The following is a 27,724-nucleotide window of genomic DNA, read 5'->3' as shown; positions in this document are numbered from 1 at the left end:
TCTGTATGATTTTTTAAAAAACCAATTTATTACCTACCCAAGCTTTAGGGATGAGGTGGTGGTAGAGATAAATAGATCAATAATGAAAGGGATTTGCGGAGGGCAAGGCAGAAAGAGATTCTGGATTCCCGAGATTCAACCCAGAAGCTTGAAAAAGGTCACATCAAAATTGAAAGATCAATTTGCTCCATGGCACCTTCATCAGTTATTCATGAGGCCGGGTGGCAGACACTTAGTATTCACAATTTGAGACATATCCTTAGACTGGAACAGCCTATTTAAATAGTAAAATTAACTTTTGGGGAATATTCCACACAGGTACAACACAGACGAAATAGCAGGGCATCTTCGTAAACTTCCGCCTGCTCAGTATTCAACACCCATTTCCAGAGAGTGAAGTCTTCACACTTCAAGTTTACGTTCCATTTCTCCTGAGGTAAAGTGGTTAAAAAACAAACAAATAAAAAGCCTCGTCTGTTTGTCAATAGCCAAAAACTAATAATTTCTTGCTTTTCTTCGTTATGTGGCTTAACAATTAAGAGGAAGTGTGGAAGGGAGAATAACGTGCCTCAAAATAAGTTGAGTATTTGAATCGTGCCATTTGTCAGGGCTATATACATACAGATACTTCGATGACCAGGCGTGACGGTGGCTGATATGCTCCTCAGAACAGGAACACAAAGGCATAAAATGCTCTCTGGGTGTGTGAGTGTCTTGAATCTGAGCAGAAAGGGGGGGAACTTTTCAATCCTGAGGGCCACAATCTCTTCTGAGCAGACCTCTGAGGGCCAGCACCAGAGGCAAGAAGAGTAGGTGGAGCATTAGGTGTAAATTTCATCTTTGTAGGGTAGGGTAGTTTCTTCAAACAGCTTCCTCTATTCTCCTTGTAGGCAAGCAGCAAGCGTTTTCCAAGTTCAAGAGCACAATCGAGTCGGGCAAAAACATTCAAGGAGGCTGCAAAATAGGGCTGTTGAGACATGAGGCCTGGGAGGGTGTGTGGTTTGGGGTGAGAACAGAGAGAGGGGGGGGGTCTGGAGGGCTGCATTTGGCTCCAGGGCTTGAGGCTCCTCATACTACCCTCCAGTGCATCCAGCTGTTAACCAGAAGGTTGGTGGTTTGAGCCCACCCAGGGACAGCTGTGGGCAAGATTACTGCATTGCAGGGGGTTGGAACTTCAGGGCCTCTTCCAACTCTGCAATTCTGCGATCCCTGAACTATAGATTCCCATTACCAGGCTTTGGTGCCTAGCCGCCTCCTCTTCAACTGCAAATCTGGCAGGCTGAGTTTTATGCCTCATGCCAGGGATGCAGCCCAATTGCCTTCTCAATCCGGCCCGCAGACAGTCCAGGAATCAGCGTGTTTTTACATGAGTAGAATGTGTCCTTTTATTTAAAATGCATCTCTGGGTTATTTGTGGGGCATAGGAATTCATTCATGTTTTTATTCAAAATATAGTCCAGCCCACCACATGGTCTGAGGGACGGTGGACCAGCCCACGGCTGAAAAAGGTTGCTGACCCCTGCCTCATGCAGTCCACATGCAGTCAGCTGACTCCAAAAGCCAATCACTGCCCACCAGAGCCTATAAAGCCCTCCTTTTTATGACTATTGTCACCAGCTTTGAATACTTTTCAGTAGAAGAGTGTGCAATACAATTATCAAAACCAAATAAAAACGGTCTACTGGAAAAAAAAAGGTAGAATTTTTATTTTCTCAACAGCAAATGTACTTTTTACAGCATATGTTTAACTATATACACAGATGCATTATATTGTTCATGTTACATACACTTTTTTCCTAGAGATTTCCAAAATAGGTATGTTCTCATAAAAATTAAACTTCTTAGACCATTCTTTCAAGACCTTTGCTATAGCAACAACTGCAGCAAACTCCTGTATATGAAGCCTGGGCGACATAGACAAGGGAATGAGGTGGTAGAGATATGAGGTGATAAAACAGAGTGCATCACATTAGACGGTGGGTGTTGGGAGGGATCACCTTTGTGAATTCTCCTCTGCACTAGGGATGGGGAATATCTGGCCCTCCAGATGTTGAACTATCAACTCTCATCAGTCCTAGCCAGCATGTACAATGGTCAGGCATGATGGCAGTTGTAGCCCAGTAATATCAGGAGAGACACCTGCACCCCAATCCTATTCTCCATGAAAGACTCCATGTGAGTAGAAACAAGGAGTGAGTGGGGCAACAACCCCTCTCCCTAACGTGCTAGATATTTACCTTCAGGAATTATTATTTTGCTTTAATATGGACAGCATTCCAAATTTGAACCCTCACCTGTCCCCTGAAGTGAAACATTCTATTCTACCACCTTATTCTGCTCCATGTAGAAGACAAGTTTCTGTTCAATTCTAGTTAGTTTTGTACAGATGAGGATACCGTCTATATAGATGTACATATTTTCAGCAGAGATCTTCAACGGACCTTGCATTGTCAACCCAAATAGAAGAGTTTTTTGTACCTTGTGCTACAAGGCAGGGCATGCTGAGAAGAGATGCCTTTTTGGAGAGATGAAGTAAGTTTCATTAAACACCTTTTCCTCCCAGGGTCAACTTAGTACACAGTTTATAAGAGCCAAGTTTCCAAACTATCTGGTTTCGGAGGTTAATCTATCTGCTGTCTCCTGAATAGTCAGCCTCATTAAAGTTTTACTTTGCCCAGCTGTAGCATTAGCAGAGTTATATATGAAAAAAGATTCTTTGGGAAAAGTGAAATTAGTATTTCAGAAGCCAATTACAAATCTATAAAACAGATTAGTATATTTCCAACAAGGCCACAAACACAGCAAACTGTGCCACAGTGCAGCTATTCAGGATCATTGTTAAACATAATCTCTTAATGACTGTAATCCTGAGTCTCCCATTATTTAGTTTTCTAAATCCAGAGTCTTATGAAATGAGAAATTAGACTGAGAATTTATTTTCTAAGCCTCTGTCAGAGACGCAGGTGGGAAGAAGGAAAGATGTATGACAGAAATGCACTTATAAACAGCCATTTAACATTTATTTTTTTAAAAAAATAGAAAACCGAAAGGAATTATTGTTTTCCTTTAATCCAATTTGGCGGCCTTCGATTTAGCGGCTTAAATGGCTGAGAGGGATGCATAGGGGGACCATGGTGGAACTTACCAAATATTAACAAAAGATGTTTAAGAGTAAATATAATGACCACTGTTGCCTAGTCAACTAGCCAAACCTCAGCATTTGAGTTCTTCCTAGATGGCAAATATACAGAGAAATCTAAGTGAAACTGCTCAGCATCTCCATCAATGTGATGGATGAGTCTTCAAACATTTTGCTGCAGCAAAAGAGCAAAGGTCAGTTTTAGGAAGAATATCCAACAGCTGCTGTGTGTTTTTGGATGAAGTACTTTCAAAAGGCAAAAGAGAAAAAGGTTACAGAGCCATACAAACCTGTTCTGACATTTGAAACCATAATTTTGGTTCAAGTTTTTTTTCCTTTTAAAGTGCAAAGCTATATGTCTTAAGAGAAAGTATGCCTACTCTCTTCTGAAGCTGGCTGAAGAACGAACGAAAGAACCCATTACTGCCCACTGGTAATTCAAAGAGGCGGTTCTTGATCTTTCTCATTTTAACAGCTAACACAATTTCCCTGTTTCCAGTAAGAGCTCAGGAAGAATGCAACGAGACAGACCCTGCTTCTGATGGAGCCACCAAAAAGAAAAGCAAACATTGGTGCTTATTTTCTCTCTCTCTTTGCTAAGACCTATTTGAGTGAGAAAAGGAGTGCAATTATAGCCTGCCCTTTGGAAAGGGTAAAAAAAAGCACATCGGATTCGAATTATTGTTCAGGCATGGTGCAGTTCATCACCAGAAAGGATCAATACCATGCTGCTTTCCAAAGAATATCACCTGTTACAATCTCTCTTTCCCAACCACCTGTGAATCTTCCTTCCCTCACAACCTTTCCCAGTTGTTGGGGAGGGTGCATGCAAAGGCCAGCTCCACACCATACATTTAACAAACATTTATAGCACTTCAGCAGTCATGGAACTTGAAGTCTACCCCTCACAGAACTACAATTCCCAGCATTCTTTGGGGGAAGCGCTTTAAATGTGTAGTGTGGATGTGGCCAAAAACTGTTCCAGGTATGTATGTATGTATGCATGCTAATCTTTATTGACCCAAGTGCCACATTCATCCCTGGTGACCTTCTGGGGGCCACAAACCAGCAGTGAGCGTGGGCAAAAGTTGGTGTGGATGCATCTTTGTCTGTCTGTCTGTCTGTCAGTCACACATACACACTAGCTCTCACACATGCAAACAGGCACTCACTCCTGTTTGAGATGATCCATACAGATCAGGTGAAGGAATGGGTTATCACCCACCCTAGCTCATCAAAACACTGATTGATGTGGACGGGGTGATTTACATCCCCCTCAGGGCACTGGGCTGAGCAGTCTGCTTTATTTTTTTCTTCTTGCCAAAATCAATGGGGTCTGGGATGAGGAAAGGGGGAAGAAAAAATGTGCTTGGGGAGCCACATCAGATTTTAAAACAACCTTGTACATAAGGACAGAAAAGTGACTAGCCTAATGAATTTTCCAGCGGATGAGGTACAGATACTGCATCCTGTCTCTGGTAGCTCAGTTGGTCTCTGTGATTAGCCTCCACGGAATTCATTTTTGCCTGTGGCAATTAGGCAAGTGGTTAAATACAAGGCTGATTAAAAAATGTACAGCCTGCTTTCTTTCCTGCTTAACAACAGGGCTCCAAAGCAGTTTACAATCAATAAAATAAGCAATAAAGTATTATTCTTTTAATAAGGCATTGGCAGTGATCAATTTTCCAAGAACAGAAAGTGGTGGGCACGTGTTTTAACACCTGCTCTCCAAACCACTTCCCAACACATTGAAAAGAAGTCAGGGAAAAGGCAAAATGAGAAGTCTTCTTCCCAACATTAGCTTTCTATATATATGGAGTTTGTTACCCCCACCAAATGGTGAACATCCACTCATGTGATCCATGCATGTGCAGCTTGAAGTGCAGGAACAGAGTTAAGACTTCCACTGCTATTTGGATACATGAAGCTTAAGATTGGGTGGAAACCACACGAGGCTGAAATTGCCCCTCTCCCTGCATGTCTATATGAACATTTTCCAATGGGCTCAACTCATATCAAGCTACAAAGAGGGTCATGAACCATTGGTGCCCCATTCTGACACATGTTTGGACCAGTTCCACAGGAATTTCAGGGTGGTGCAAACAGACTCCTCATGAGACATGTTCAGATGTCAATTTCCTGTATTCCTGGCTCGAAGCACGTGGCTGTCATTTCTCAGGGGGAAAGAATGTTATATTCCACCTCCCAGAATTGTCTACATGGAAAGCCAGCCCTGTGTATCACACTGTGTACACTACTCCAGTCTCACTATGGTGTCCCAACAGGGACAGGAGGTCCTATCCTGCTAAGTCGAGCTACAATGAAACCAGGCTGGTGGCTACCTGGAGGTGGAAGTTGCTATCAGCGGTGTGGCCTCTGCTGTGTGGGAAACAAGAGAAGAGGCAGAGCATGCCTCTCCAAGCATTTACACATGTCCCTGCCCCATGTGGCTCATGACTTCCCTTCTCCACAGCATCTGAAAAGGGCCTGGGCATCAAACAGGTTTGATTTCATGGATCAGTAGGGCAGTTTCAATAGTTCTGGTCCACAGATTAGGCAGCTGCTTCAGCTTGTGTGCCATTAGTACTAAAACAACCCTACTGATGCTTATTAAAAGCATCTAGCTAGGCTCTGTCCACTCAGCTGCTGTGGGTTGGCACCAACATGCCTGTGGGAGGGGCCGGCAGGTCATAGAGAAAAGGGCTAGAGGGCCACAGCGTGCCATTTCCCCACCTAATGCAGCATCACGTAACCCATAGTAACCTTCCCTGCTTGAACCAGCCAGAAAGCCAACTCCGCCTCGCTATATCTACCTCAGAGCAACCTCCTTCCTTGTCGGGCTGCTTCTCTTCTAGAAAAAGTAACTCAGATCACTTTGATGTTGCACCGCCGGCACCCACCTCACAAGACACAGCTGATGCTATCACAGTTTACTATGAGTATTCCAATGGGAAAAGCAGTCTAATACTGTAATGTTAAGTTAGACAATGTCACTTAATTTCCATAATATATGTAAACTGAAGGGGTTCTTGAATAAATATGCTCAGGAGTATCTCATCATTTACATAAAAAGCAAAGAATATTTTTTTAAAAAAAGAAATATATTTATACATATATTTATTTTTATATATAAAGATTATTAAAGTATCTAAAGCTTTGGTCTAAAGAGTTATATGGTGACATTATAGCATCCATCTGGATCAGATGTTTGCCTCACCCACCCTTCTTAAGGAAAACCCTCCGGTTAAAAAAAATCACTCAGAATGCAGTGCATCAAGTTCTCAGTGGTTATGTAACTTGAAAAGCTGGTCAGGAGAAAAGGAGAGAGAGAGAGAAGACGTCAGAACCCAAAGAGGTGGTCGTCTTTCCCCGCCACTGTAGAGGAATCTACTTTGTCCCAGTCAACAGGAGAGAGGATTTCGGCGCTTTGGATATCTTGTGCAGTCAAGCCAATGTCGAGGTCTTGGGGGTTAGTTCGAGATTGTGCCAGTCTGAAAGAGGAAGAAGAAGAAACCCTGTGAAGGGACCTGGAAAGAGTTGTGAATGCAGGACCACCACCAGAAAGAGCACCATGGGAGATGGGGAGTGAGAGAAGTGTCAACAGGTATAGTAAAGGAGGTGGACCACTTCTGACTAAAGTGAGGGTTACTTCTGAATGTCCCTCTCCTCCCCAGGGTAGGGAGTAGGCAACCCTGAAAGCAGAAAGCCAGCTCTTCAGGGACAAAGGTTCTAATGCAGGCATTTGCATGCTGGTCCTCCTGATATCCTATTGACGCGGAGTGCTTCAATACAGAGCAGAATTCCAAAAACATGAGTCCTCCCTCTCCAGTATAAAGTGGTGTAGTCTTTTCTGTCATTTATTGCATTAATATCCTGCCTTTCCTCCAGGGTGCTCAAAGTGGCATGCATGGTTCTGCCCCGTAGTCCCATTTTAGTCTCATTTTATCCTTACAACAGCTCTGTGAGGCAGGTTAGGCTTTGATCGTGCGACAATGATTTATAGCAATTTTATCGAAGCCCTTTTTCCTCCCCCCCCCCAGCTAGTGCATAGAGGGTCACTGTTTCCTACAAAGCTATTATTGTCACTCAAAAGAAACCGAACTATTTCTGCTGGGGTGTACCTGCTTGTTGGTGTGAACAAAGGTTCAGAAAGCGATCTATTTGGTCTCTATGTAAGGGGTTAGAAGGCTAATGGAAAATGAGTGATGTCTTCCACATGAGGTTGATCAGAAATACAAAGTCTGTCTGCATATGGAACCTTGTTGTAGCAACGCATCCAAGAATGAGTGGGCATCACTTGGAAATGCAGTTCAATAAAGGCATTTCTTAAGGAAACTGGTGAGAGTTTGGTCAGATAACTAGCTCTAAAATGCTCTGTTCTCAAGAGTGGATACCAAAGGGAAAATCTGGTGTTGGTTGCAGGTCCCTTCTGGTTTCTATCCAGAAGAACCAACTTACGGACTTCTCTGCCACAAAATGTGGTGATGATGACAGGTAACGGGAACCTCTGTGTTTGGAAGAAACCATGGGGGAAGCCTGCTGCTATCTAAGCTGGTGTGCTTCCCAGACCTGGGTGTAGCCAGGGGGGGCAGCTGCCCCCCCAATCAATAAAAATAAATAAAAATACATAGCTGAGGTTCCCCACCCACACAAAAGGCCTGCCCAGCTAACAAAAGGTCTGCGCACCCCAACAAAAATCCTGGCTACACCCATGTTCCCAGAGGCATCTACCGTATTTTTTGCTCTATAACACGCACCTGACCATAACACGCACGTAGTTTTTAGAGGAGGAAAATCCGTAGGCATGCCACCCGTAGGCATTCCCTCCATAACACGCACAGACATTTCCCCTTACTTTCTAGGAGGAAAAAAGTGAGTGTTATGGTGCAAAAAATACGGTAACTGGCAGTGGTAGAAAACAGGATGGACCTTTTGCAGTATGTCTCTAAATACCAGTTTCTGCCAAGTCCAAGACAGAAGAGGTGCTGTTGCATTTGCAGGCATCCCAGGGCGATCTGGTTGGATGTTTGGATGTTGTTGAATGCAATGAGCCATGTATGTCTCTCTCTGTGTGTATGCACAGTTCCCAAACTCACAAATTACCCTATTTATTTAAAATTCACACGGGGGGTGGGTGTGTTCTTTGAATTCCCAAGCAATGCCAGGTACTCCCTGCTAGGCTATACCCACGCACAGACCACTCACTCTAGCAGGAACTTGACACATCATTAGCTGAGGCCACATCTCACAGGCAAAAGGCCACACTGACCAAAAGCAGCAGCAGCAAATATATATATACGAAGTGCCACATTGGAAAGTCTCAATTTGCCTCCCTGCGGGGCGATTTGTATGGACAGGCCGCCACAACGTCTCTCCAGCACTGTCTGCATTAAATTCCAGTTGCTCATGGCAGCACTCGATGTTTCTGGAGACGAGATCAGGAATCTTAACTCCTCAGGACAGCAGCACAGTGGCAAAGGGATTGGAAATGGCAGCAGCAATCCCAACTGTTCAGCGTCTGCTGGCATCACCAGAAATTTCGGGGCAAGGGAGATTACACACACACACACACACACACACACACACACACACACTGGAAGTTCTACTTGCATATCCATTAGGATTACTTAATTGCAGCACTGTTCTGTTAACCTTCTCATGCAAACACTGAGTATGTGGGAAGTAGAAAGACTGGTTGCAAACTGGGCCAGATAGACTGTTACACTTAGGATGCTGCAGTTTAGGGGTTTCACTTAAAATCGCCCTCCCTTTTGCAGGCTGCTGTTAGCTATGGAGAAGGCAAGAAGAAGGTGTTGCTATTAGCAGGCTTCTGTCATAGAAATGGTACAGGGAAGAGTTATCCCTGGCACTACAACCTGATGGCTGTGGCTGAGGAACCTGTGGCTGCTTTTAAGCCCTTTTCTCCAAAGTGGGGAGTTTCAATCACTGAATGACCCATGTAGGGATGAGCAAATCTGATGATTCAGGCTTTTGGTTCTCATTTTTCCAGGCTTCAGTTCACATTTCCAAATCAGTTTGCCTCCCCCATTCCCTGCCCCCCAAAAAGGCCTCATAAAAATGATCTGCTTATCGGGGCACCTTTCTCCTAATGCACAGATGTTTTGCTATGCGATTTCCCCTAACATACATAGAATTGCAAATACAACTTCCCTAATATAATGCATTTTTGTATGTCATCTTCACCAACCTATTAATTTTGGGACACACTTTACGCTGCAGAACTGCTGCTGGTCAGTGTGGACAATACTGAGGTAGATGCACAGTTGGCTTAGTATAAAGTCTGCTTCGTATGTTCCTGGTTTATGCATTTTCTGTACACATTACTTAGCTGGAGAACAGAATTGCAAAATTTTGAGAAATGGGAATTTTGAAGCACGGCTGTGTTTTGGTTTCTGTATGGTTTCTGAAAGTGCCAAGCAGGCAGGCTTGCCTTTAAATGTGAACTGAATTGAATTTCTACCCCTTGGCTGTTATGAAGATGGAGGTGGGTGGGTAGAGGAGAAGGAGCAGGAGACAGCCAGCTCCCCACAGAGCCATGCATATAAGGAGAGGAAAGAAACACTCCCTGCTCCTAGGGATCAGTATTTCAGGCTACATTCAGGGCAGAAGACAGCACAACTCAGATTCAATAGAAGCCACAGCATATCACCATACACCCTTTACAATTAAATCATTTTTTTAAAAAAATGTCGGAAAATTCTGAGACGTTTTAGCATCTAGTGAATTTCTGTCTGCTCTTTGAGCTGGGAGATTTTTTTTGGGGGGGAGGGGTTTGCTCTCCCACAAGGGTTGGGGAACCTCTTCCAGAGGTTCTGCATTTTTTCACTCAGAGCAACCTTCTAGGCGCTGTAAGCCAGGGGTAAGCACGGGCAGAGGCAAAAAGGAGAAGGAGCAAGAAATGCAACTCTTGCCTTTGTACAGCAGGCTACATTCCAGCCCTGCAAAAGTCAGAGGCTTCTACACACACCCCTCTCCATCCAGACAAAAAGAGGCATTCTCACTCTCCACATCCCCTCCAGACAAAAAGACTTGAAGCTATGTGAGTGAGGGGTATGGACTGAGGAGAGGGAATTTTGTCTAGGGTGGAGGTGTGACTTGGGGAGGCTCCCAAGGGCCAGGTAGAGAGGCCTGGAGGGCCACATTTCCCCCTTCCCACAGGCCAGAGGGTCTCGTCCCTGCTAATAACTTGTTCTGTTTGGATTCATCTTCTGTGCCCCTCTCAAGTTGCACCACAGAGGAGAACCAGCACCATCCGGCAACCAGGGCTGTCTCTTTTTCTGCAGAGAACACTGTACGCTGACAACCTTGCCCAAATGTGTTCGTAAAAATGACAAACATGCACATTTCGTTACTTCTGCATTAGTAAAGCTCCGAGTTCAATGCTTCATCTTAAAAATAATAATAAATACTTTGCGCTGTTTCAGCCTTAATGGTGGTCAGCTGCTTGCAGCGCTGCATTTAAATGAGGCTTTACATTTTAAGGGTTGCATTAATGGTGCATTGTGGTTTTTAATGAACCTGATACCTGAGATTTTGGACCTTAGCTCCTGAGTACAATGAAAAACTTCATGTTTAGGGTTTCGTATCAAGGAGGATAAAGCTGTCAACAGCTCCTACCTCCACTTTCGGACGCAGCAATGCTTCTGAGTACCAGTTGTTGGGGATCAGAAGTGGGGAGAGAACTGTTGTGCTCATGCCCTGCTTGTGTGTTTCCCACAGGCATCTGGCTGGCCTCTCCGAGAATAAGAGCCTTTGGTTTCATCCAGCAGCCAGGCTCTAATTACGTAGTTATTTTTTTTATTATGCACCTAACTTTTAAGGCGCTTGGTTGTTACTGCTGTTGTTTTGCTGAGTGGCACCAGGTTGCCCTGCTTCCCTACGTCAGGAGGAGAATCTCTGCACATCACTCCACATTCAGAAATGACACCCGGGAAGTTCTAACAAGTGCTTTTAACATCACTTGAGAAAACACCCTGCCGATGTGGCCATGCATAGGGAACACAGAGCCAGAGGAAGCTGCCATACACTGAGCCACGTCAGGGACCGCCAAACATTTTAGGCCTGTGGTCATATTTGGAATTTTGAGCAAGTGCTGTGGTCACTTCTCCCTTTGCCACCAGATCACACACACCATGTCTGAGAGACAAAGACAGACAGCGAGAGAGAGAGAGAAAGAGAATGCATGTACACATACAGACACACTCACACACTGTTTTCTCAAGGTATCTGGATAAAAGCTGGATCCAAAAGAATTCATCAGAGTCTTGGACAAGACATAGAGCTGGAAGAGTGTCCCTCTTCCAACTTCTTCCATCAGCTCTATGTACTTTTCAAGGGACAAAAATGTAGCCACCCTCACCACCTCATGACCAAATGAGCAGTGAGAGGGAGGCTCAGAGGTTTGTGGAGAAGACACCAAGGGCGCCATTTTGATAATCCCGCTCCAGACAATTTACAGGAATGATTTTGGAGCAGCCGCTGAGGACCTCTGGAGGGTGGGCAAGGGGCACCAGAAGAAGTGGTCAAGGGGCACCAGAAGAAGAAGCTAGCAGTCCCTGCATCCCATCCTTTAAGAAACCAGCCAGTGGGCCAAATTCCTCCTCCTCCTCCATTTCCGGGGGTGCAAAAATCACCTATCAGACTATGAAGTGTCTGACGTTTATGCATCTGGTGATGCACTGCCGCTATTGCAGTGAAATCAAACATGGAAGAAGCTTCTTGTTCTTCTACTGCAGCACAAAGGCGTGCAATATTTTTCTCCCTTCCTCCTTGCCTCGCCCTCACCCTGGACGTGGGTCACGTAAAGTGTTGTGATTTCTAATGTGGCTACTGTGGTAAAGGGATTCTTTTTTTGATGGGAGGAATTGCTGATAGAGCTCCTTGCCAAGGGTCCAGAGGTACCCCTCTGCCTGAAGGTGGGGATCTGAAATACTGCGCCTTCAATTTGCTACCTCTGCTCATGCATACGGCAAACATCTTCTAGCCAGGGCTACATCATTTAGGGAGTTTAATTCCCCACCTTATGCACAAATTAGCTCCTGCCCTAAGAAGTTATCAAAATATTTGACTTATCCAGGCGGCTGCAAATCCCATCGTTCAATTAGGCAAACAGAGCACCTCTGAAAGGGTCAGAGCACAGCAGACAATTTCGATTAGAAACATTAAAATGATTTTTTTTTAAAGAGCAGTCACTAATCAAGTCTGTTTCCTGGGCAGTCCCCTGGTGGAAAGACACTCGTGAAACAAATTAAGAAAATTACCTTGAAAAAGCTTCATCCAGTCCGTCGTCCATTGCCTTTGTTATAAAGAGAAGGGGGAGGAAAATTAGACCAATCTGAAATGACAGTTACCCAGCTCCCAGCTAGCAGGCAAGCATTACAGGGTGGATTTTGCATTTTATTTGCAATTTCTTAAAAAAGAAGAGGTGTGTGTATAAGGGGGACGACGACGACAATGACTATAAAAAGCAGTAGTTTGGAAAATGTTCTGAGGGACCGGGGGGTGCCTTGGAGACTTAGTCCAGTCTGTTCTATCTGGAATGGTTTCACTTGTTCTTATATCTCTTTATATATCTGTATACTGTTGTAACCCTCCATGGATCATTATGAAGAGTAGGTAAGAAATCTTTTATGAATGAAATAAAATGATCAAAATCAGGTAACCTCAGTGGGAAGTTTTTGTTATTTTTTATTAAATTTGTATACCTCCCTTCGTCTGAAGATCGCAGGGCAGTTCACAACATAAAAATACAAAATGGGAACACAAAATACGTAATAAAAACAAGAGCAAACCAATAACCCCCTCTCCTATAAATACGTTTAAAAGGGCATAGAATGTTAATCAGCTGAAGACCTGGTTATAAAGTAACATTTTCACTTGACGCCTAAAGATATGTAATGAAGGCACCAGGCAAGCCTCCCTAGGGACAGCATTCCACAAACAGGGAACCACTGCAGAAAAGGCCTGTTCTTGTGTTGCCACCCTCTGGACCTCTCATGGGGGAGGCACACGAAGGAGGGTGATCACAGGGTCCAGGTTGGTTCACATGGGGAGAGGCGGTATACCCTTGAGGTATAACAGTCCTGCTGCTCCTATACTTTGGGGGATCAAAATTCCTTGCCCAACCACTGGAAAACATCCAATGCTCTTTCAGCCAATCCCAATGTACCTTCTGCCCACCTCTGGGTCTACAATGCTCTTCCGGCATTGATGCAAAACCAATTAGTGTTGGCCTGCAGCCCCCATGAATAGATCCCGAGGACAATCTCCAGACTCATCGGCAACACTGTCTGCTGAAGGGGTCCTTTGGCAAATAGGCCAAAGTGAAAAGGCTTTCCCTTCAGGGAGAAAGTCTGAAAACCCCAGCTGACAGAGGACGGCTTCATTTTCTGATGTTTAAACAAAACAAGGGAAGACACACACACTATACTTCCCAGGTTCAATCCCTGGGATCACCAGGTGGCCCTAGGAAAGAGCCTCTCCTCCAGGTGCATCTCTGGAGAGCTGCTGCCTATCAGTGTGGACCAGTGATGGGCAAACTTTTTGAAGTTGGGGACCGTGTTCCCTCAAGGAAAAGTGGTCAGGGGTTGCAGTCCCATGGGGGGCAGTGTCACAGTTGGCTATGGGTGGGGCCAAAGCCAGAAGTGCAAAGAAAGACCCCCTTCTCTCCCTCCCATCCCCTTGCCCCCTCTCTCTTCCCTTCTTCATCCATTTATCCTTTATCTCATACACAGACACCACAAGCTTCATCTATACACACATACTTCATTCATCCAGTTCATTCTTTCTTTCATACATGCCATTCATTCTTCCATCCATTCTTCATCTTCTCTTTCTCCACATGCAAACATACACCCTATTTATCCCAGGACTAGTGCACCCTGCCAATGTCCCTTGCTTATCTATCACTCTGTTTCCCCTGCATCTTTGTGTTACATTGCCGCCAGGAGAAAGATAAATGCCACCAGGCAGATGTCATATTAACTATGCTCATTATGAGAATGAGCAGCGGGCTCTCACACTCCTTTCCTCCTCCTGACAAGGAGGAGCCGGGAAGCTTCTGATTAATCATAGCTTGTCAGGTCTTCTGACCCAAGAAACTGTGGCTTAATATGATGTATAGTTTGATGGCTTATGAAATTGCTTGTTTCAACAAACCACAGTTAACATTTACCACAGTTTAGGGCTTTGTCTGAACCTTAAACTGCAGTTAATCTAAACTGCAAGCCAAAGCTTCCTCACTCCTCCTCACAGTAACACTTGAATTCTTCCTCCTGCACATTTTACCAAGATTGTAGTATGAGCGCTCGACACACTTACCCACATGACGTTGTTGTTTTCGGATGAATGTGGCCCAAAGATGCTTCCGTCTGACTGCGTGGAGTTTGCATTGACAGTCAAGGGAGTTTTAGCAACATTCTCTAAGTCTAACAGGTTCCCTGTGGTGACCGCTGCAGGTGGACAGAAATGAAAGGGGGAATTAAAGAAGATGAGGCGTAGGAGAGAAAAGGTTTGTAAGCAGGGTAGGAGAACCTTTGGGCCTCCAGGTGTTGGTGGACTCCAACTCCCACCAGCCCCAGCCAGCATGGCCAATGGTCAGGGATGGTGGAATTTGTAGTCTAGTAAGAATGGGAGGGCCAAAGGTTCTCCACAGCTAATTTAGAGGATTCCTCTCCACCATGTATGGCCTCTAATAGAGACATCCTCTTGGATTCATCGGTCGGTCTTTAGAAAATTTATATACCACTTGATTATGGGGCTATCGGGGAGAGATTGTTTGGAACCATCTAGGGGCAACATGTTCTACCTGCTGCACCCCAGCAGCTTTATAAGGAGGAGCTGCCACCAAGCTGTTTGGGCCCTCTGACATATGAGTGGGGGCTGCCCTTTTAGCACAGACATGTATTTGGTTTTTTAATAGCTTTTGAAATGTTAAGATTTTCTTGTCCCTGAGTGGTTTAACAATTAATCCCTCTTCCTTGGGAACTCAGGGAGTTGAAGTTATGTGAGGGGAACAAGGGTCTCCTAACAACTCTCAGCACCTTAACAAACTACAATTCCCAGGATGCTTTGGGGGAAGCCACGACTGTTAAAGTAGTCTGACAGTGCTTTAAATGTATGGTGTGGAAGTGGCCTGTTTGTGTGTTTTGGAGGGAACAGACTGAGCATGGCTTGTCACTGGAGAGAGATACAGGCACTCTGCAAATGATCAGAGATAACTCTGTTACTACTACTTCACAAGGTCCAGGAAGCAGTATTAAAACCAGGCTCTGAGATGGAGTCCTAATGGCCTGTGGCGTGATATTTATTTCATCCTCTTCAGCCAGAAAATCATCATCCTCCACTCCCACTGCAGAGCAACCACATTGATCCCATTTTATACTCTGCCCCGAGCACAACACAGTACCCCTTTCCAGTCTATCCTGCTTCGATTTAAGATCCTTAAGCTTTTCCGATGAATGAAAATTCCTGCAGGACCTTTTAGGAAAACACATCTTTGCATTCCACTGGCAGTATGTCCTACTTTTCTGTTTTCTCTCTCTTTCAAATAAGCATATATTTGAATTGCAGAAATCCTTTACGATGCACAGGAGTTGGGAGTTTTTGGAGACAGGCTGCGGGGCACCAATTCATCTGCGGGCTCCTCCATGAGGAGTCAAGCTGAGGGGGAGATGTCAGCTGGCAGATTTTGGGTGCCATTAAGGATGGCAGAGTGAGAAAGAGGCAGATGTGTCTCGCCTGTGACGTGACTCACTGGGAAAGTTCCTCTGTGCTAGCTTAATCTCGGTGTGAGGTGCACACAACAGGAACATAAGGAAAGCCTGCTGGGTCAGACCAAAGGCCCATCTAGTCCAGCATCCTGTTTGTTATGGTGACCAACCAGACTCTAATGGGAAGCCCAGAAGCAGGACCTGAGCACAACAGCAACTTGCCCTGCTTGCGAGTCCCTTGCATTAACAGCCATATTGCACCCACCATTGAAGGCAGAACATAGCCATTGATAGGATTCATGCAGGATATGGCTCTTTCAAAGCCATCCAAGTTGATGACCATCACTTGAATTCCATAGTTTATCTATGTGCTGCATGAAGGGCCAAGGGTCTGGGTAAGGAGAAAGGTCTTTGGGCTCATTCACAGTTCCACATTGGAGCAAATGGCAAGGATTTTCCATGGATTGCTCTTGGTTCCGATTTACTGCCAAAGAGTGGGTTTTCCAGGGAGAAAGTAGTGTGGTAAAAGCAAAACTGCTCAGATCTGTGCCTTGAAAGCATGGGCAAGTGGAAAACTGTTTGGACCTGTGTTTTCTAAGCATGTGAAGGGAGGGGCAGCCCTTTGCCTGGCACATAAAAACAAAGTTGGTGCCAGCAGTGCCTCCATGGTGACATCGTTCCACAAGAGGGGGCCACCACTGAAAAGGCCCAATCGTGTGTTGCTGTCCTCCCAACCTCCCATGGAGGGGGCACACGAAGAAGGGCCTCACGGAGAAGCATCACGTCCCAAGTGACTTATCGTGTGGACTACCTGTTAGATTCATACCACCTTAGTCACCAGAATACCTAGAGCCAGTCATGTACAGCAGGGATGCGGAACCTCCCAGGGGCCACATGGCAATGGTGGGCAAGGCCAAAGGCCAAATAAATGTGAGTGTTACCTTTGCACAGAAGGCAAGTTTCTTCACACTGCCACATCCTATCTCTGTCCTCCATGCAGGTATGCCAAGAACATTATCAGTGTTCGAGGACAAATTCCATCCAGGCAAAAACAGTAAAAAACGTTGCAAAGTCAGGCTGGTTTAGGGTGCAGCTTGGGAGGGTGTGTCCCCCAAGGGCCAGACAGAGAGGCACGGGGGGCCGCATTCAGTCCCCAGGCCTGAGGTTCCCCCATCCCTGATCTATTGCCTCCACTGAGTGGCTCTCCAGGGTTTTAGACAGGGAATCTTGCTGGGGATTGCTGCTGGCGTGGTATAGTGGGAGACCAGGGTTCAAATCCCCACTCAGCCATGGCATTCACTGGATGACTTTGGGCCAGCCACAGTCTCTCAGCCTAACCTACCTCACAGGGTTGTTGTGTGGATAAAAATGGAGAGGAAGAGAACCACACACACCACCTCAAGCTCCTTGGAGGAAAGGTGGGGTATAAATTAATGTCAGTGGCATAAATTAATGATAAATTAATAAAATAAGCTGGGGGGGTGGCCTTTGGCATGCAGAGCGAGCGGCAGAGCTACAGCCCTTCCTTCAGAACCTCAGGAGGCACCTGTAACCGAAGCTTCAGCAACATCCGCATCTGTCAAGAGGCAGATTAACTACTTTGAAATCGGCTGAAAGACCCACAAAAAACCCCAAACTTCAGATTCAAAGATATTGGACAAAGCCAAAGCAGAGGTCAGATTCGATATCTTTATCTTTATTGTCATTGTCCCTTGCGGAACAATGAAATTGAAAACTACATAAAACTACATTAAAACTACATAAAACTACCAGAAAACTACATAAAACTACATAAAACTGCTACAAAACTACATAAAACATTCAAAACCCCCTAAAAACTCTAAAACCCAATTTTAAAAAACACTATTTAGATTTAAAGATTCTGGGCACGGAAAGTTTATCCAGCCCTTCAGAGCCAGCCATTTCGTCGACTTATATCTGTGCTACCCTGAGAGGCATTTTTGGAATGGAGTGGATGTTAAAGAGGATTTCTTCCCCATCAAATATACATGCGGATCAATACGACGCAGCCGCTTTGGACGGGAGCCCCTTTTATGGATGACTTCCTCAGTGCCACTTTGCAGCATCTCACCCGCCAGGAGGGGAAGAAGACAGGCTGTCCCCTCTTTGCCCCCCCCTTCCCTGCTGCCCCACTAGTTCATTTGAGGCTATTTGTGCCACGCAAGCTTTAGATGATAGCCTTTGCCACCAGACAATTGCAAGGAGGATATAGCTTAAAAACAATACTCGGAAGGCATGACCCCATTTTTGCAAGCTGCACAATCCAGACCGCTAAGAGTTTTAATGGGTCCCTGGGAGCGGTTTTCAGAAAGCTGCTTGCAGGAGTGTGGAGGGCTCCCTCCCTCCCTCCCCCTTCCTTTCGCCTCCCCGAGGAATAACAGGCACGTAGGATGCATGATGGAGGAGTCGCAGAGGTCAAAAGGACTGCTAAGTCCTTGATGGATTTCAATCAGGGGGTCAGTGACATCTGTATACATGACATGCACCTGAATCCGAGTGTCTCCAGGAGAGGGGGAAGGATTTTCAGTTACTAGAGACCACTGACAACCAGAGATGGAACTGTACCCACCCACACCCTCTCTTTAGTTTCTGCAAGACTTGTATGGTGAACATTTGTGTATGTGTGCAAGAGAGGGCCCTTAAGAAAGGAACAGTTCATAACTGTCTCTATCTTCAGTGTTTGGACTGTGAGTGCCGTTCCTTAAGCAGCTAAAAAGGTGCCACCCAGACATCAGGAGGTTTTAGCAGGCTTGGAGAAATCTCAATGTTTCCAGAATTTAATAATAAATAATAATAATAATTATTTATATCCCGCCCTCCCCAGCTGAAGGCGGGCTCAGAGTGGCTAACAACAATAAAAGTAACACAACATTCTAAAATCAATTCATTTAAAAAAGAAAAAAGGGGGGGAAACCTTTGGGTGTTTGGGGAGGACTGTTGGCAGTGAAGAGCCCAATTTGGACTGATTGACAAAAGGGGAGGGAGCAGAAAACGCTATTAGCAGAATAGGAGGGCTGAAAATAATGTCAATATATTTCAAATCTGGCAACCAATGCGGCCCTTTGGTTTCAAATAGTACATGGGCCGACGAGTCTAAAAAGCCCAGGACACAATTTTTCACAATTTGAGAGCCAGTGTGGTGTAGTGGTTAAGAGCAGTAGTCTCGTAATCTGGGGAACCGGGTTTGCGTCTCCGCTCCTCCACATGCAGCTGCTGGGTGACCTTGGGCCAGTCACACTTCTCTGAAGTCTCTCAGCCCCACTCACCTCACAGAGTGTTTGTTGTGGGGGAGGAAGGGAAAGGAGAATGTTAGCCGCTTTGAGATTCCTGAAGGGGAGTGAAAGGCGGGATATCAAATCCAAACTCTTCTTCTTCTTCTTCTTCTTCTTCTTCTTCTTCTTCTTCTTCTTCTCCTTCTCCTTCTCCTTCTCCTTCTCCTTCTCCTTCTCCTTCTCCTTCATGGCCCTCTAGCAACTATGGTGGCTCATTTACCAGAAGTAATGTATCTAGTGTTAACTCTGGAAGGGTATCCCCCATTCTAACCACACTAAGCCTAGGCCCTTCTGCATGCAGAGCAGATGCCGTATGGGATCTCAGTAGCTGAAGACCCTGGAGGGAGGCTGCAGGTACTGGGCAAGACGGACCAACAGACTGGCATGGTACACAAGACAGGCAATTTCACCCCACATTTCCTTTGAACAGAATCTGTTTCTTTAGCCACTTACATCCTTTTGATGAGGCAGAACTATCCAAACTTGGACTGCTGGTGCTTTCTCCTTCCGAGATGGCCTTTTCCCGCTTTTCTGTGGTGGGGACACAAGACAGACAAATACACTGTTTAGTTTGTGGCTAAGTTTTAAAGGCTGATTTCTCTAACAAGCCACGAAGCTGCTTCCACACCTTGCATGCAATGGGGTGAGGGGCCTCTGGCCTGTAGGCTGAATGCAGCCCCTTTAGGTCTCTTTATCTGCTCACTTTCCCCTCTGGCCCCGTCCACCACTGGGATGGGGCCCTTGGAAAGCTACCCAGCATACCCAGGCTGTAAAAGGTCGTCCCCCCCACCGCCCGCTTTACAACATCCTCTTCAGTTCTAATGTAAGTACAGAGCAAATGAGCGGCAGTATCGGAGGCACAATTTCTAGCACAAGTACACTGACTGGGCTGGCAAGAGGCAGAGTTTGGCTCCAAGGTTTAAGTGGCGTGGCTTTCTCTGTTAGGATTTTTTTTCATTAAAAAACCCTTTATTGCCTTATTTATTCTCTGGAGAGACTCAAAGTTCCTAACAGAGAAATAATAAGAATAGCGGGCTGGATTTAATAATATAGTTATTCAGTAACATAGCTACACCAGTGGAAGCCAGCGCAGGGATTTAAGAATTCCAGTCGCATATGATAAACATTTATCTGAACCAATGCCTCCCCTGGCTCTAGCCCCTGAGGGGAGCTTTCCCTGCAAAAATGGTCCTCTGAACCATGGGTGTAGTCAAGGGGGGGGCAGCTGCCCCCCATCAAATAAAGCAATAGAACTACTTAACTGACCAATCACGTCGGCTCTGCCCCCCCTAACAAAAGTCCCCCCCAACAAAAATCCTGGCTATGCCCATGCTCTGAACACCAACAACTGAAATTTCCCATAGTGCCCCTGCCACAGCTTGACTCCAGGGCATTGTGGGACTGCTATTTTAATTTCCCACAATGCTCCAGAGCATTCCTACCTTGAGGGCATTGGGGGGAAATTAAATGAGCACTAGAAGGGGGGGAAAAGAATGAGCAGTCCAGAGCAGCTGTGAGGAGGTGGCTGCAGCAGATGGTGATCTGAACACAAATGGCACACTTGATCACCTGGCATAAGAAAAAAAAATACATTTCAACTGATACAGAGTACAAGCCCTTTCCTGCATGGAAATGGATCTCTACATGACTGGAATCTACGACCTTATTCATGTTGCTTGACTGTGCTATCTCAAGGCCTCGAGAGCTACAGATGCATTATTTCAATTCATATTTTTATCCTGCCTTTTGGCCAGGGTGGCTGAACAGCACATAAAACACAAATGAGGCCACAGTTAAAATAAATTAAGATTTAATTAAGGGAGATAATGTACACCAGTCCCCAACTCCCAGATGCCAATGGTCTAACCCCAGCCTCCAAAAGCAAACTGAATACCGGAGAGAGCTCTTACAAGGATGAGGCTGTTGTAAATGTCTGGCAGGAGGAGATTTGATTTGCAGAGGTCTGGGCTTCCTGGCGGGCAGACGGGCACTGCTTGTCGTCTACCTTAGGCATGGAAATGTGTGGAGGGCAGCGAAGTGGAGAAAGGGGTTTCCAGGGAACAAAATCTCTCTCCCTGCAACCAAGCTTTTGCCAGTGCCAAATTGCTGAACATGTGCAGGCGACAAGGAGGGCCTTTTCATACTGGCATGACCCCAAGACTTGGGAAGGCCACCCAATCAAGCCTACAGCCTGCCTGGAAAGCTGCCGATCTTGCTTGCAGCTGCGCTAACCAGGCCATCGCTGACAAAAGGACAGATGGTTTCTCTTTATCAACATATCCTCCACTGGCACCACACAGCTGGCCAGGACTAGAAGGCCCAGCATTTCTTCAGAGCCTGTGTGAGATGGCGGTGATGGATGAGAATGGTGGGAAACACTTGGGAGGGGAGGTTGCCTAGCAACCACCCGCCTTGCTCCTTCCAGCACCCTTCAGGTTTTTATGGACTCCCATCCACCTCAGCCAGCATGGCTAATGGTTAGGGACACCAATAGCTGGACAACAGCTGGAGAGCCACATGTCTCCTTATCCTTAGGCCAGGGTGGTTGCTAGGCAACCACCCATGTGCTTCTATTAGAGAGAGAAAAGGGAGTTATTCCCCCATTGAAGCATACTATAATGTGGCTTTGTAGGTGGTGGCTCAGTGGCCCAGCTAGTGTTTGGCATGCAGGAGATCCTGGATTCAAATCCCCATGCTTCCAGTTGAAAGGCTCTCAGGTCACAGGGCTGATAAAAGGAGAGCTAATCCTGGAGAGCTGCTGCCAGTAAGAGCAGACAGCACTGAGCTAGATGACTCATCCTAAGGCAGCTTTCTGTGTTCATATAATACAGTTTATACAGCACTAACAATATACCCGGTGCTTTACAGGCTCCCATAAGCCAGAAACAGTCCTCTGCCCAAACGGCCTTTGCAAACTAGATTTCAGGCGAGGGGAGGAGAGGCAGAGGGGTTGTGTTGCCAACTGTCAGGCTCCTCAGAAGGGCCGGAATAAGAAGGGGAAACAAGGGAAACTTCTGCTGGCAGAGAGATGAAGGAGATGGAAGGAGCAACACTTGGTAAGTTTCTGCAAGTCAGGCGACTATAAGAAACATAGAGGAGAATGGGGAGGGGTGAAAGGTGAATGAGAGTAAATGCAATTACAGGTACCGTACGTAGGCCAGAGATGCATACATTTCAAAAGTTAACTGAAGCTCGGAGCTACTGGCACCTGTTTCAAGGAAAGACTGATGGTGCAGAACACTGATTGGCTGGCCCTTGTGACAATCACAAAGTCACCTTCAAGAGTGAAAGTTAAATAAACAACAACAACAACAACAACAACAATTTATTACTTATACCCCACCCATCTGGCTGGGTTTTCCCAGCCACTCTGGGCGGCTTCCAACAAGAGATTAAAAATACATTAAAACATTGGTCATTAAAACTTCCCTAAACAGGGCTGCCTTCAGATGTCTTCTAAAAGTCAGATCGTTGTGGGAGGGCATTCCACAGGTGGGCGCCACTACCGAGAAGGCCCTCTGCCTGGTTCTCTGTAACTTTGCTTCTCACAGTGAGGGAACCGCCAGAAGACCCTCGGCGCTGGACCTCAGTGTCCGGGCAGAACGATGTGTAAATATTATATATGTACTAATATGTAAAGAATAGGCTTTTCTATTTAAAAAGAGAGAGACACAAATTTCACAGGGCTGGAAGGAATACTTGGGGTTTTCCTTTTTTTGTTTAATATAGTCATGTATATTGCCATTTCTGAGAAACTGATTCATAAACAAAGGGTATCCCAGGGTGCAGCCAAAGGGTGCAGGGTGCAGGGTGTCTCCATTTGGTGGCTATTTGTTACTCATATGACAGGCCAATCAAGGGAATGGCTAGTCCGGGTGAAATATGGCTTTTATCTGGTATTCATAACATTTGTTTTGTCTTCTCTCTGTATCAGGTTAGTTTTTGTTGTAGCATCTAATTTATAGTGTAGTCCCTTGAAAATGTATTTTATTTTACGTGGTAATGTCTGTGAAAGCTGTTTTTGTTTTGTAGAAGTTCTCCCCCACCCTCCATTCTTTTCCTTTCTGTTTTTATTCTAAATCTCTTACCAGGCTATAATTTTAACTTCATAGTAAAGTTTTGAAAATTAAAAAAGAGAGAGAGAGAGAGAGGCACAAATGCTTATTTAAATAGCTAAACATGCTGGGTGCCTGAGAAAAAAAAGCTAAGAAGCTCCGCCAAAAGCCTGCCTGAAGCATCGTGTGCATGAGTGTGTGTATGCATGCAGATCAATGCTGCAAAGACAGACATGCATCTCAGTAGAGAAGTGAAGGAGAAAAGATGTAGCAGGAAAATGTGTGAGTTGTGCCTGACAGGAAAGACATCTGTTTCACGCCTTTCTTTCCATTAGGGATCAAATATTGGGGTTAAGAAAAATACATGGGTGGGGAAAATGGGCTTTGAGGAGGGAAGAGTGAAGTGGCATTGCATCAGTGTTCTGGGAGGCCATTTTAGGCATAAAAGCAAGGAAGGGGATGGTTGCTGGTATAATTTAAGGGAAGAGACCTCTGGATAACAGCAGATGAGTAGGGAGGCATGAGACTTTAAACCCAGGCGCAGGAGATGGTAGCACATGGTGAGATTCCCTGAAAAGTTCCCTCAGGACAGTGCTATGAAGTACTGGGAAGCTAAATGAGATCTGCCACCCTTGACCCAAAATTCCTAGACCAGGAATATCTGTCCTCAAATGTCCTCAGGGGTGCCCAATTGGGAAAACATTTTTATTTAGGCAAGTCTAACCAGATATGTAGAATGCTGTTGTGTAGTTTAATGTGTTTTTTAGCTGATGCTAATTACTTCTGAATGTTTCAAATGGTTGTTTTTAACAGATCTTTACTGATAATTTCATTGTTTTATCCTTTTGTAAATCACTTTTTTTAACAATCAAGCAGGATATACCGTAAAAACTGTGGAACAGCAACTTAATAAATAAACAAGCATGTGCTTAGATGAGCAAAGCAATCTGAAATTTTATTGACTGAGCCTTGGTTGGTGGTTTTTTTGTTTGTTTGATTTTTAAAAGTGGAGGGATAAAAAGACCATTTTGCTCCTAGGGAAAAAGTCAAACAACAACAACAAAAGGCGCGCGTGCGCACACACACACAAAATACACCAGCTACACATTTTCTGGATATATCAGCCTTTTGCAACCTTATGTCCTCCAGATGTTGTCGGACTCCAACTCCCATCAGACCCAGGGAGCATGGCCAACAGTAAGGGATGATGGAAGCAAAACATCTGGAGAGCATCAGGTTAGGGAAGGCTGGGCTGTGCCTAAAAGGTAGCGAGAGGCAGATGTAAGTTCCCACACTCACCTTCCTTGGACGCCTGCCAAAATTCAAATGCTACTTTGAACGCCTGAGCAACTGTGAGGGTGACGGCTTGAGCCTGGGAGAAGAAGAAGATACAACAGCGATTATAACGGTGTATTAATAGACAGTTCTTCATGTAGATTTAAATCATTTGGAGGTTCCGCACAGCTGAGAGATGTTAAACCAGGAACTCGTTCCTCATTCTACAGCTCTACAAGTCCCACGCCACCATTCAAGACTTAATTCAATATTGATGCCAGCAGCGGCGCCCACTGTTATGGAGAGAGGCAGCTGCAGAACTCGGAGAATGAGTTCAGACACTCGTTTGGGGGTGCTTATATTCAATCTGTAATGACTTTTTTCTTGGGGGGTGGGGGGAGAGATGAGGGCTGAGAGCCAGACTGAACAAGCCCATACTAAAGTGGTCCTCTGGATTTCTCAACCACACGTGTGCTTACAGACCAGTTTAGCCATGCCAGTGGGGACTCTGCAATGGCAGGATGCAGCAGGACTTGGGCTAAAATTCTGTGTGTGCGCATGCAGAGAGGGGTGTTACTGACTCACCCTGCACTTGAAACAGAAGGACTGGATTCCTTACACAAAATCTGTCTTTAAAAATACCAAAATCAAAAGGAGCTGTAGCTGCACAAGTGCTCCTCAGTGCTGAAGCTATCTCATTGATTGAAACATGCTATACCAAAACTTCTATACCGCTGAAATCGAGAAAAATATCAGAGCAGAGTGCACCCTAAAATTAACATCTGCTATATATTTTTGGAAACAGCTAAAAATAGTTTAAAGTGCATTACCGAACACAACTAAATACAGATTTTAAACAAAACAAAACAAGCACCAATGGCACCCTGCTGCAAAAGCTTGTCAAAATAAAAATGCATTCAATTGTTTCCGGAAAGCACAGATAGTGGGTGCACGCCACAGTAATAAAACCAACAATAAAGACTTTGGCATTTAATCAACTGAGGCACACGTCATTACTTGAAATTTGTGAGCTGTGGTGTGTGTGTGTGTGTGTGTGTGTGTGTGTGAGAGAGAGAGAGAGAGAGAGAGAGAGAGAGAGAGAGAGAGGATTTGAGGGAAGCCCTGCTATGCAAGCCGAAGGCCAGACATGTTGCAAACATCAGAGGAACGCACTGTCAGTGGAGCTGTTCTGCCAGTGCAGATACAGGGTGGGAACCCTTGGGGTCTCAAATTTCAGCAGCGCCCTGTGCAACCCCAAAATTCGGTGCCCCCTGCCTCTCGTGCTCCTTTCTAAATTATAGTTGCAGTGTCCCTGAGGCTGCACGCCCAGTGTGACCAAACCAGCGACACTCCTCTAAAGCTGCCTCAGGCAATGGGGGTGGGTGAAGCCCATGTGTGTCATATCCTGCACCCTGTCAATCCATAGCCACTTCCTTATCAATACCTCCAGCCCTGGCACAAGAATTTCACTCCACCAACTTAAGTGAGAGGAGACCAATAAGGTAGCCACCCCCATGACAGGGCACAAGATAGAGGATGGTCGTTCAGAGAGACCATCACTCAGATGACAGTGAGCATGGCATGGCGCTGGAAGAGGAAACTGACTCAGTTCACACTTAATGGCACACCTATCTAATTCACACTTTCCTGAAGCAATACACAAGCGTAAACACAGCCATCCTTCAAAATCTCCACTTTTCTGTGTCCTGCAATGTGATGCTCTGCCTAGGTCACGTGTATAAAAATGCACAGACTAGGTAGGGCAAGGCGTGCATAAAAATGCAGATATCTGTGAAACAACAACATACAAAATGCATTTTATTACTTTGCAAAAACATGTGCATTAGGGAAAATTGCATACAAGCATGTAAATAGGAGAAAATTGCAGCAAAACACTGGTAAAAATAGTACCTGCTCATGTGGAAATGGGGAGAATAAAACGAATGATTGGAAAAGTAACCAATTCAGAAAAACTGAAATTGACAGAAAACGCCCATTCCCAGTACAGAGGACTCCAGAGAATCACTCTGCAACTTGCAGAGGGGGGGTGACGATGGGGAGAGGGACCAGCAGAGGGTCTGCGGGCAAGTAGACAGATAAAGGTAAAGGTAAAGGGACCCCTGACCGTTAGGTCCAGTCACAGATAACTCAGGGGTTGCGACGCTCATCTCGCTTTATTGGCCGAGGGAGCCGGCGTACAGCTTCCGGGTCATGTGGCCAGCATGACTAAGCCACTTCTGGCAAACCAGAGCAGCGCACTGAAACGCTGTTTACCTTCCCGCCAGAGCGGTACCTATTTATCTACTTGCACTTTGTGCTTTCGAACTGCTAGGTTGGCAGGAGCAGGGACCGAACAACGGGAGTTCACCTCATTGTGGGGATTTGAACTGCCGACCTTCTGATCAGCAAGCCCTAGGCTCTGTGGTTTAACCCACAGCGCCACCCGCTTGGGACTTAAAAGTCACTGAGGGCTTTAAACACTAATGTGAAGGCCCTGAACTGGACCCAGAAACAAAATGGCAACCAGTATATGCATGTATGTTTGGTCCTGACCCAGGACTCACCAACAGCTTGGAATTACCACCTCCCTTCCCAATTTACAAATCTTACGGCAGGGTGGCCTGCAGGCAAGTTTTACTTGCCACAGGGGAGCAGCAAGTTAGGAGCTTGGACAAAACTTGTATCTGTGCCAAATCTCATTTGAAAGACTGAGCCATTTATATCTTTGGTGGAAGAGGAAAACATTTTTTTCTTCTTCTTATGATGGGTAAAGAAGAACAAACAACAAAAACAAAAACCCGCTCCTTAAATATGGTAATTAAGTATGAAGCTCCTCACAGCTGTTTACAATTTCGGCTGTCACATTCAAATCAAGTTTAATAGACCCAGATACGGGTGAGAATTGCCCAGCCGCTAAAAATATAGACTAATTATATGACAGAGATGGGGAAACTAAGACATACAATCAAGGTCTCTGCACCCTTTCTCCATATTTCTATAATGTCACATATTTTTGTCCATGGGGAGAGAGAGAAGAACTTTGTTGTTCTTTCTGCATCAAAAGTTTACAAGGTCATTTAGAAAATGACACAGAAGACTGAAGTCGTCATTAAGAGGATTTTCTTCATAAGGCAAATGTGATGGTGTGGCAATTTTTTAGGGAAGCATCAGAGACTGGTAGGCACCTGCTTAATCCAGCCTTTGTCAACCAGCTGCCCCCTTGATACTTTG

The 27,724-nt window shown here is 45.4% G+C and overlaps 1 protein-coding gene and 1 long non-coding RNA gene across 4 annotated transcripts in view; one reads left to right on the top strand and one right to left on the bottom strand.

The window, feature by feature from the left end:
* The window catches only part of LOC310767987, a 58,563-nt gene that overhangs the window by 5,434 nt on the left and 25,405 nt on the right, over positions 1-27,724 (top strand). For 2 of the 3 annotated variants that reach the window (XR_014551143.1, XR_014551144.1), the window contains exon 3: positions 319-1,256. The exons of the other annotated variant lie outside the window; for it this stretch is intronic. This is a non-coding gene — a long non-coding RNA (uncharacterized lncRNA). Of the gene's footprint in view, positions 1-318; positions 1,257-27,724 lie in introns of those variants that run through there. 3 annotated transcript variants of the gene reach the window in all.
* LDLRAP1 (low density lipoprotein receptor adaptor protein 1) overlaps positions 1,682-27,724 on the bottom strand; it is a 67,030-nt gene continuing 40,987 nt past the window's right edge. Inside the window, exons 5-9 of the mRNA XM_083625591.1 lie at positions 24,518-24,590; positions 19,617-19,694; positions 14,480-14,610; positions 12,421-12,455; positions 1,682-6,630 (exon numbers count right to left, since the gene is read on the bottom strand). Of these exons, the coding sequence (XP_083481717.1) occupies positions 6,480-6,630; positions 12,421-12,455; positions 14,480-14,610; positions 19,617-19,694; positions 24,518-24,590 (468 nt within the window). The 3' untranslated portion in view covers positions 1,682-6,479. The remainder of the gene's footprint in view (positions 6,631-12,420; positions 12,456-14,479; positions 14,611-19,616; positions 19,695-24,517; positions 24,591-27,724) is intronic.

This window comes from Podarcis filfolensis, assembly GCF_964270895.1.
Source record: "Podarcis filfolensis genome assembly, chromosome: 8".
In the NCBI taxonomy this organism is placed as follows: Eukaryota; Metazoa; Chordata; class Lepidosauria; order Squamata; family Lacertidae; genus Podarcis; species Podarcis filfolensis.
Note: the sequence above shows the minus strand (reverse complement) of the source record. Positions and strands in the feature narration are given on the sequence as shown.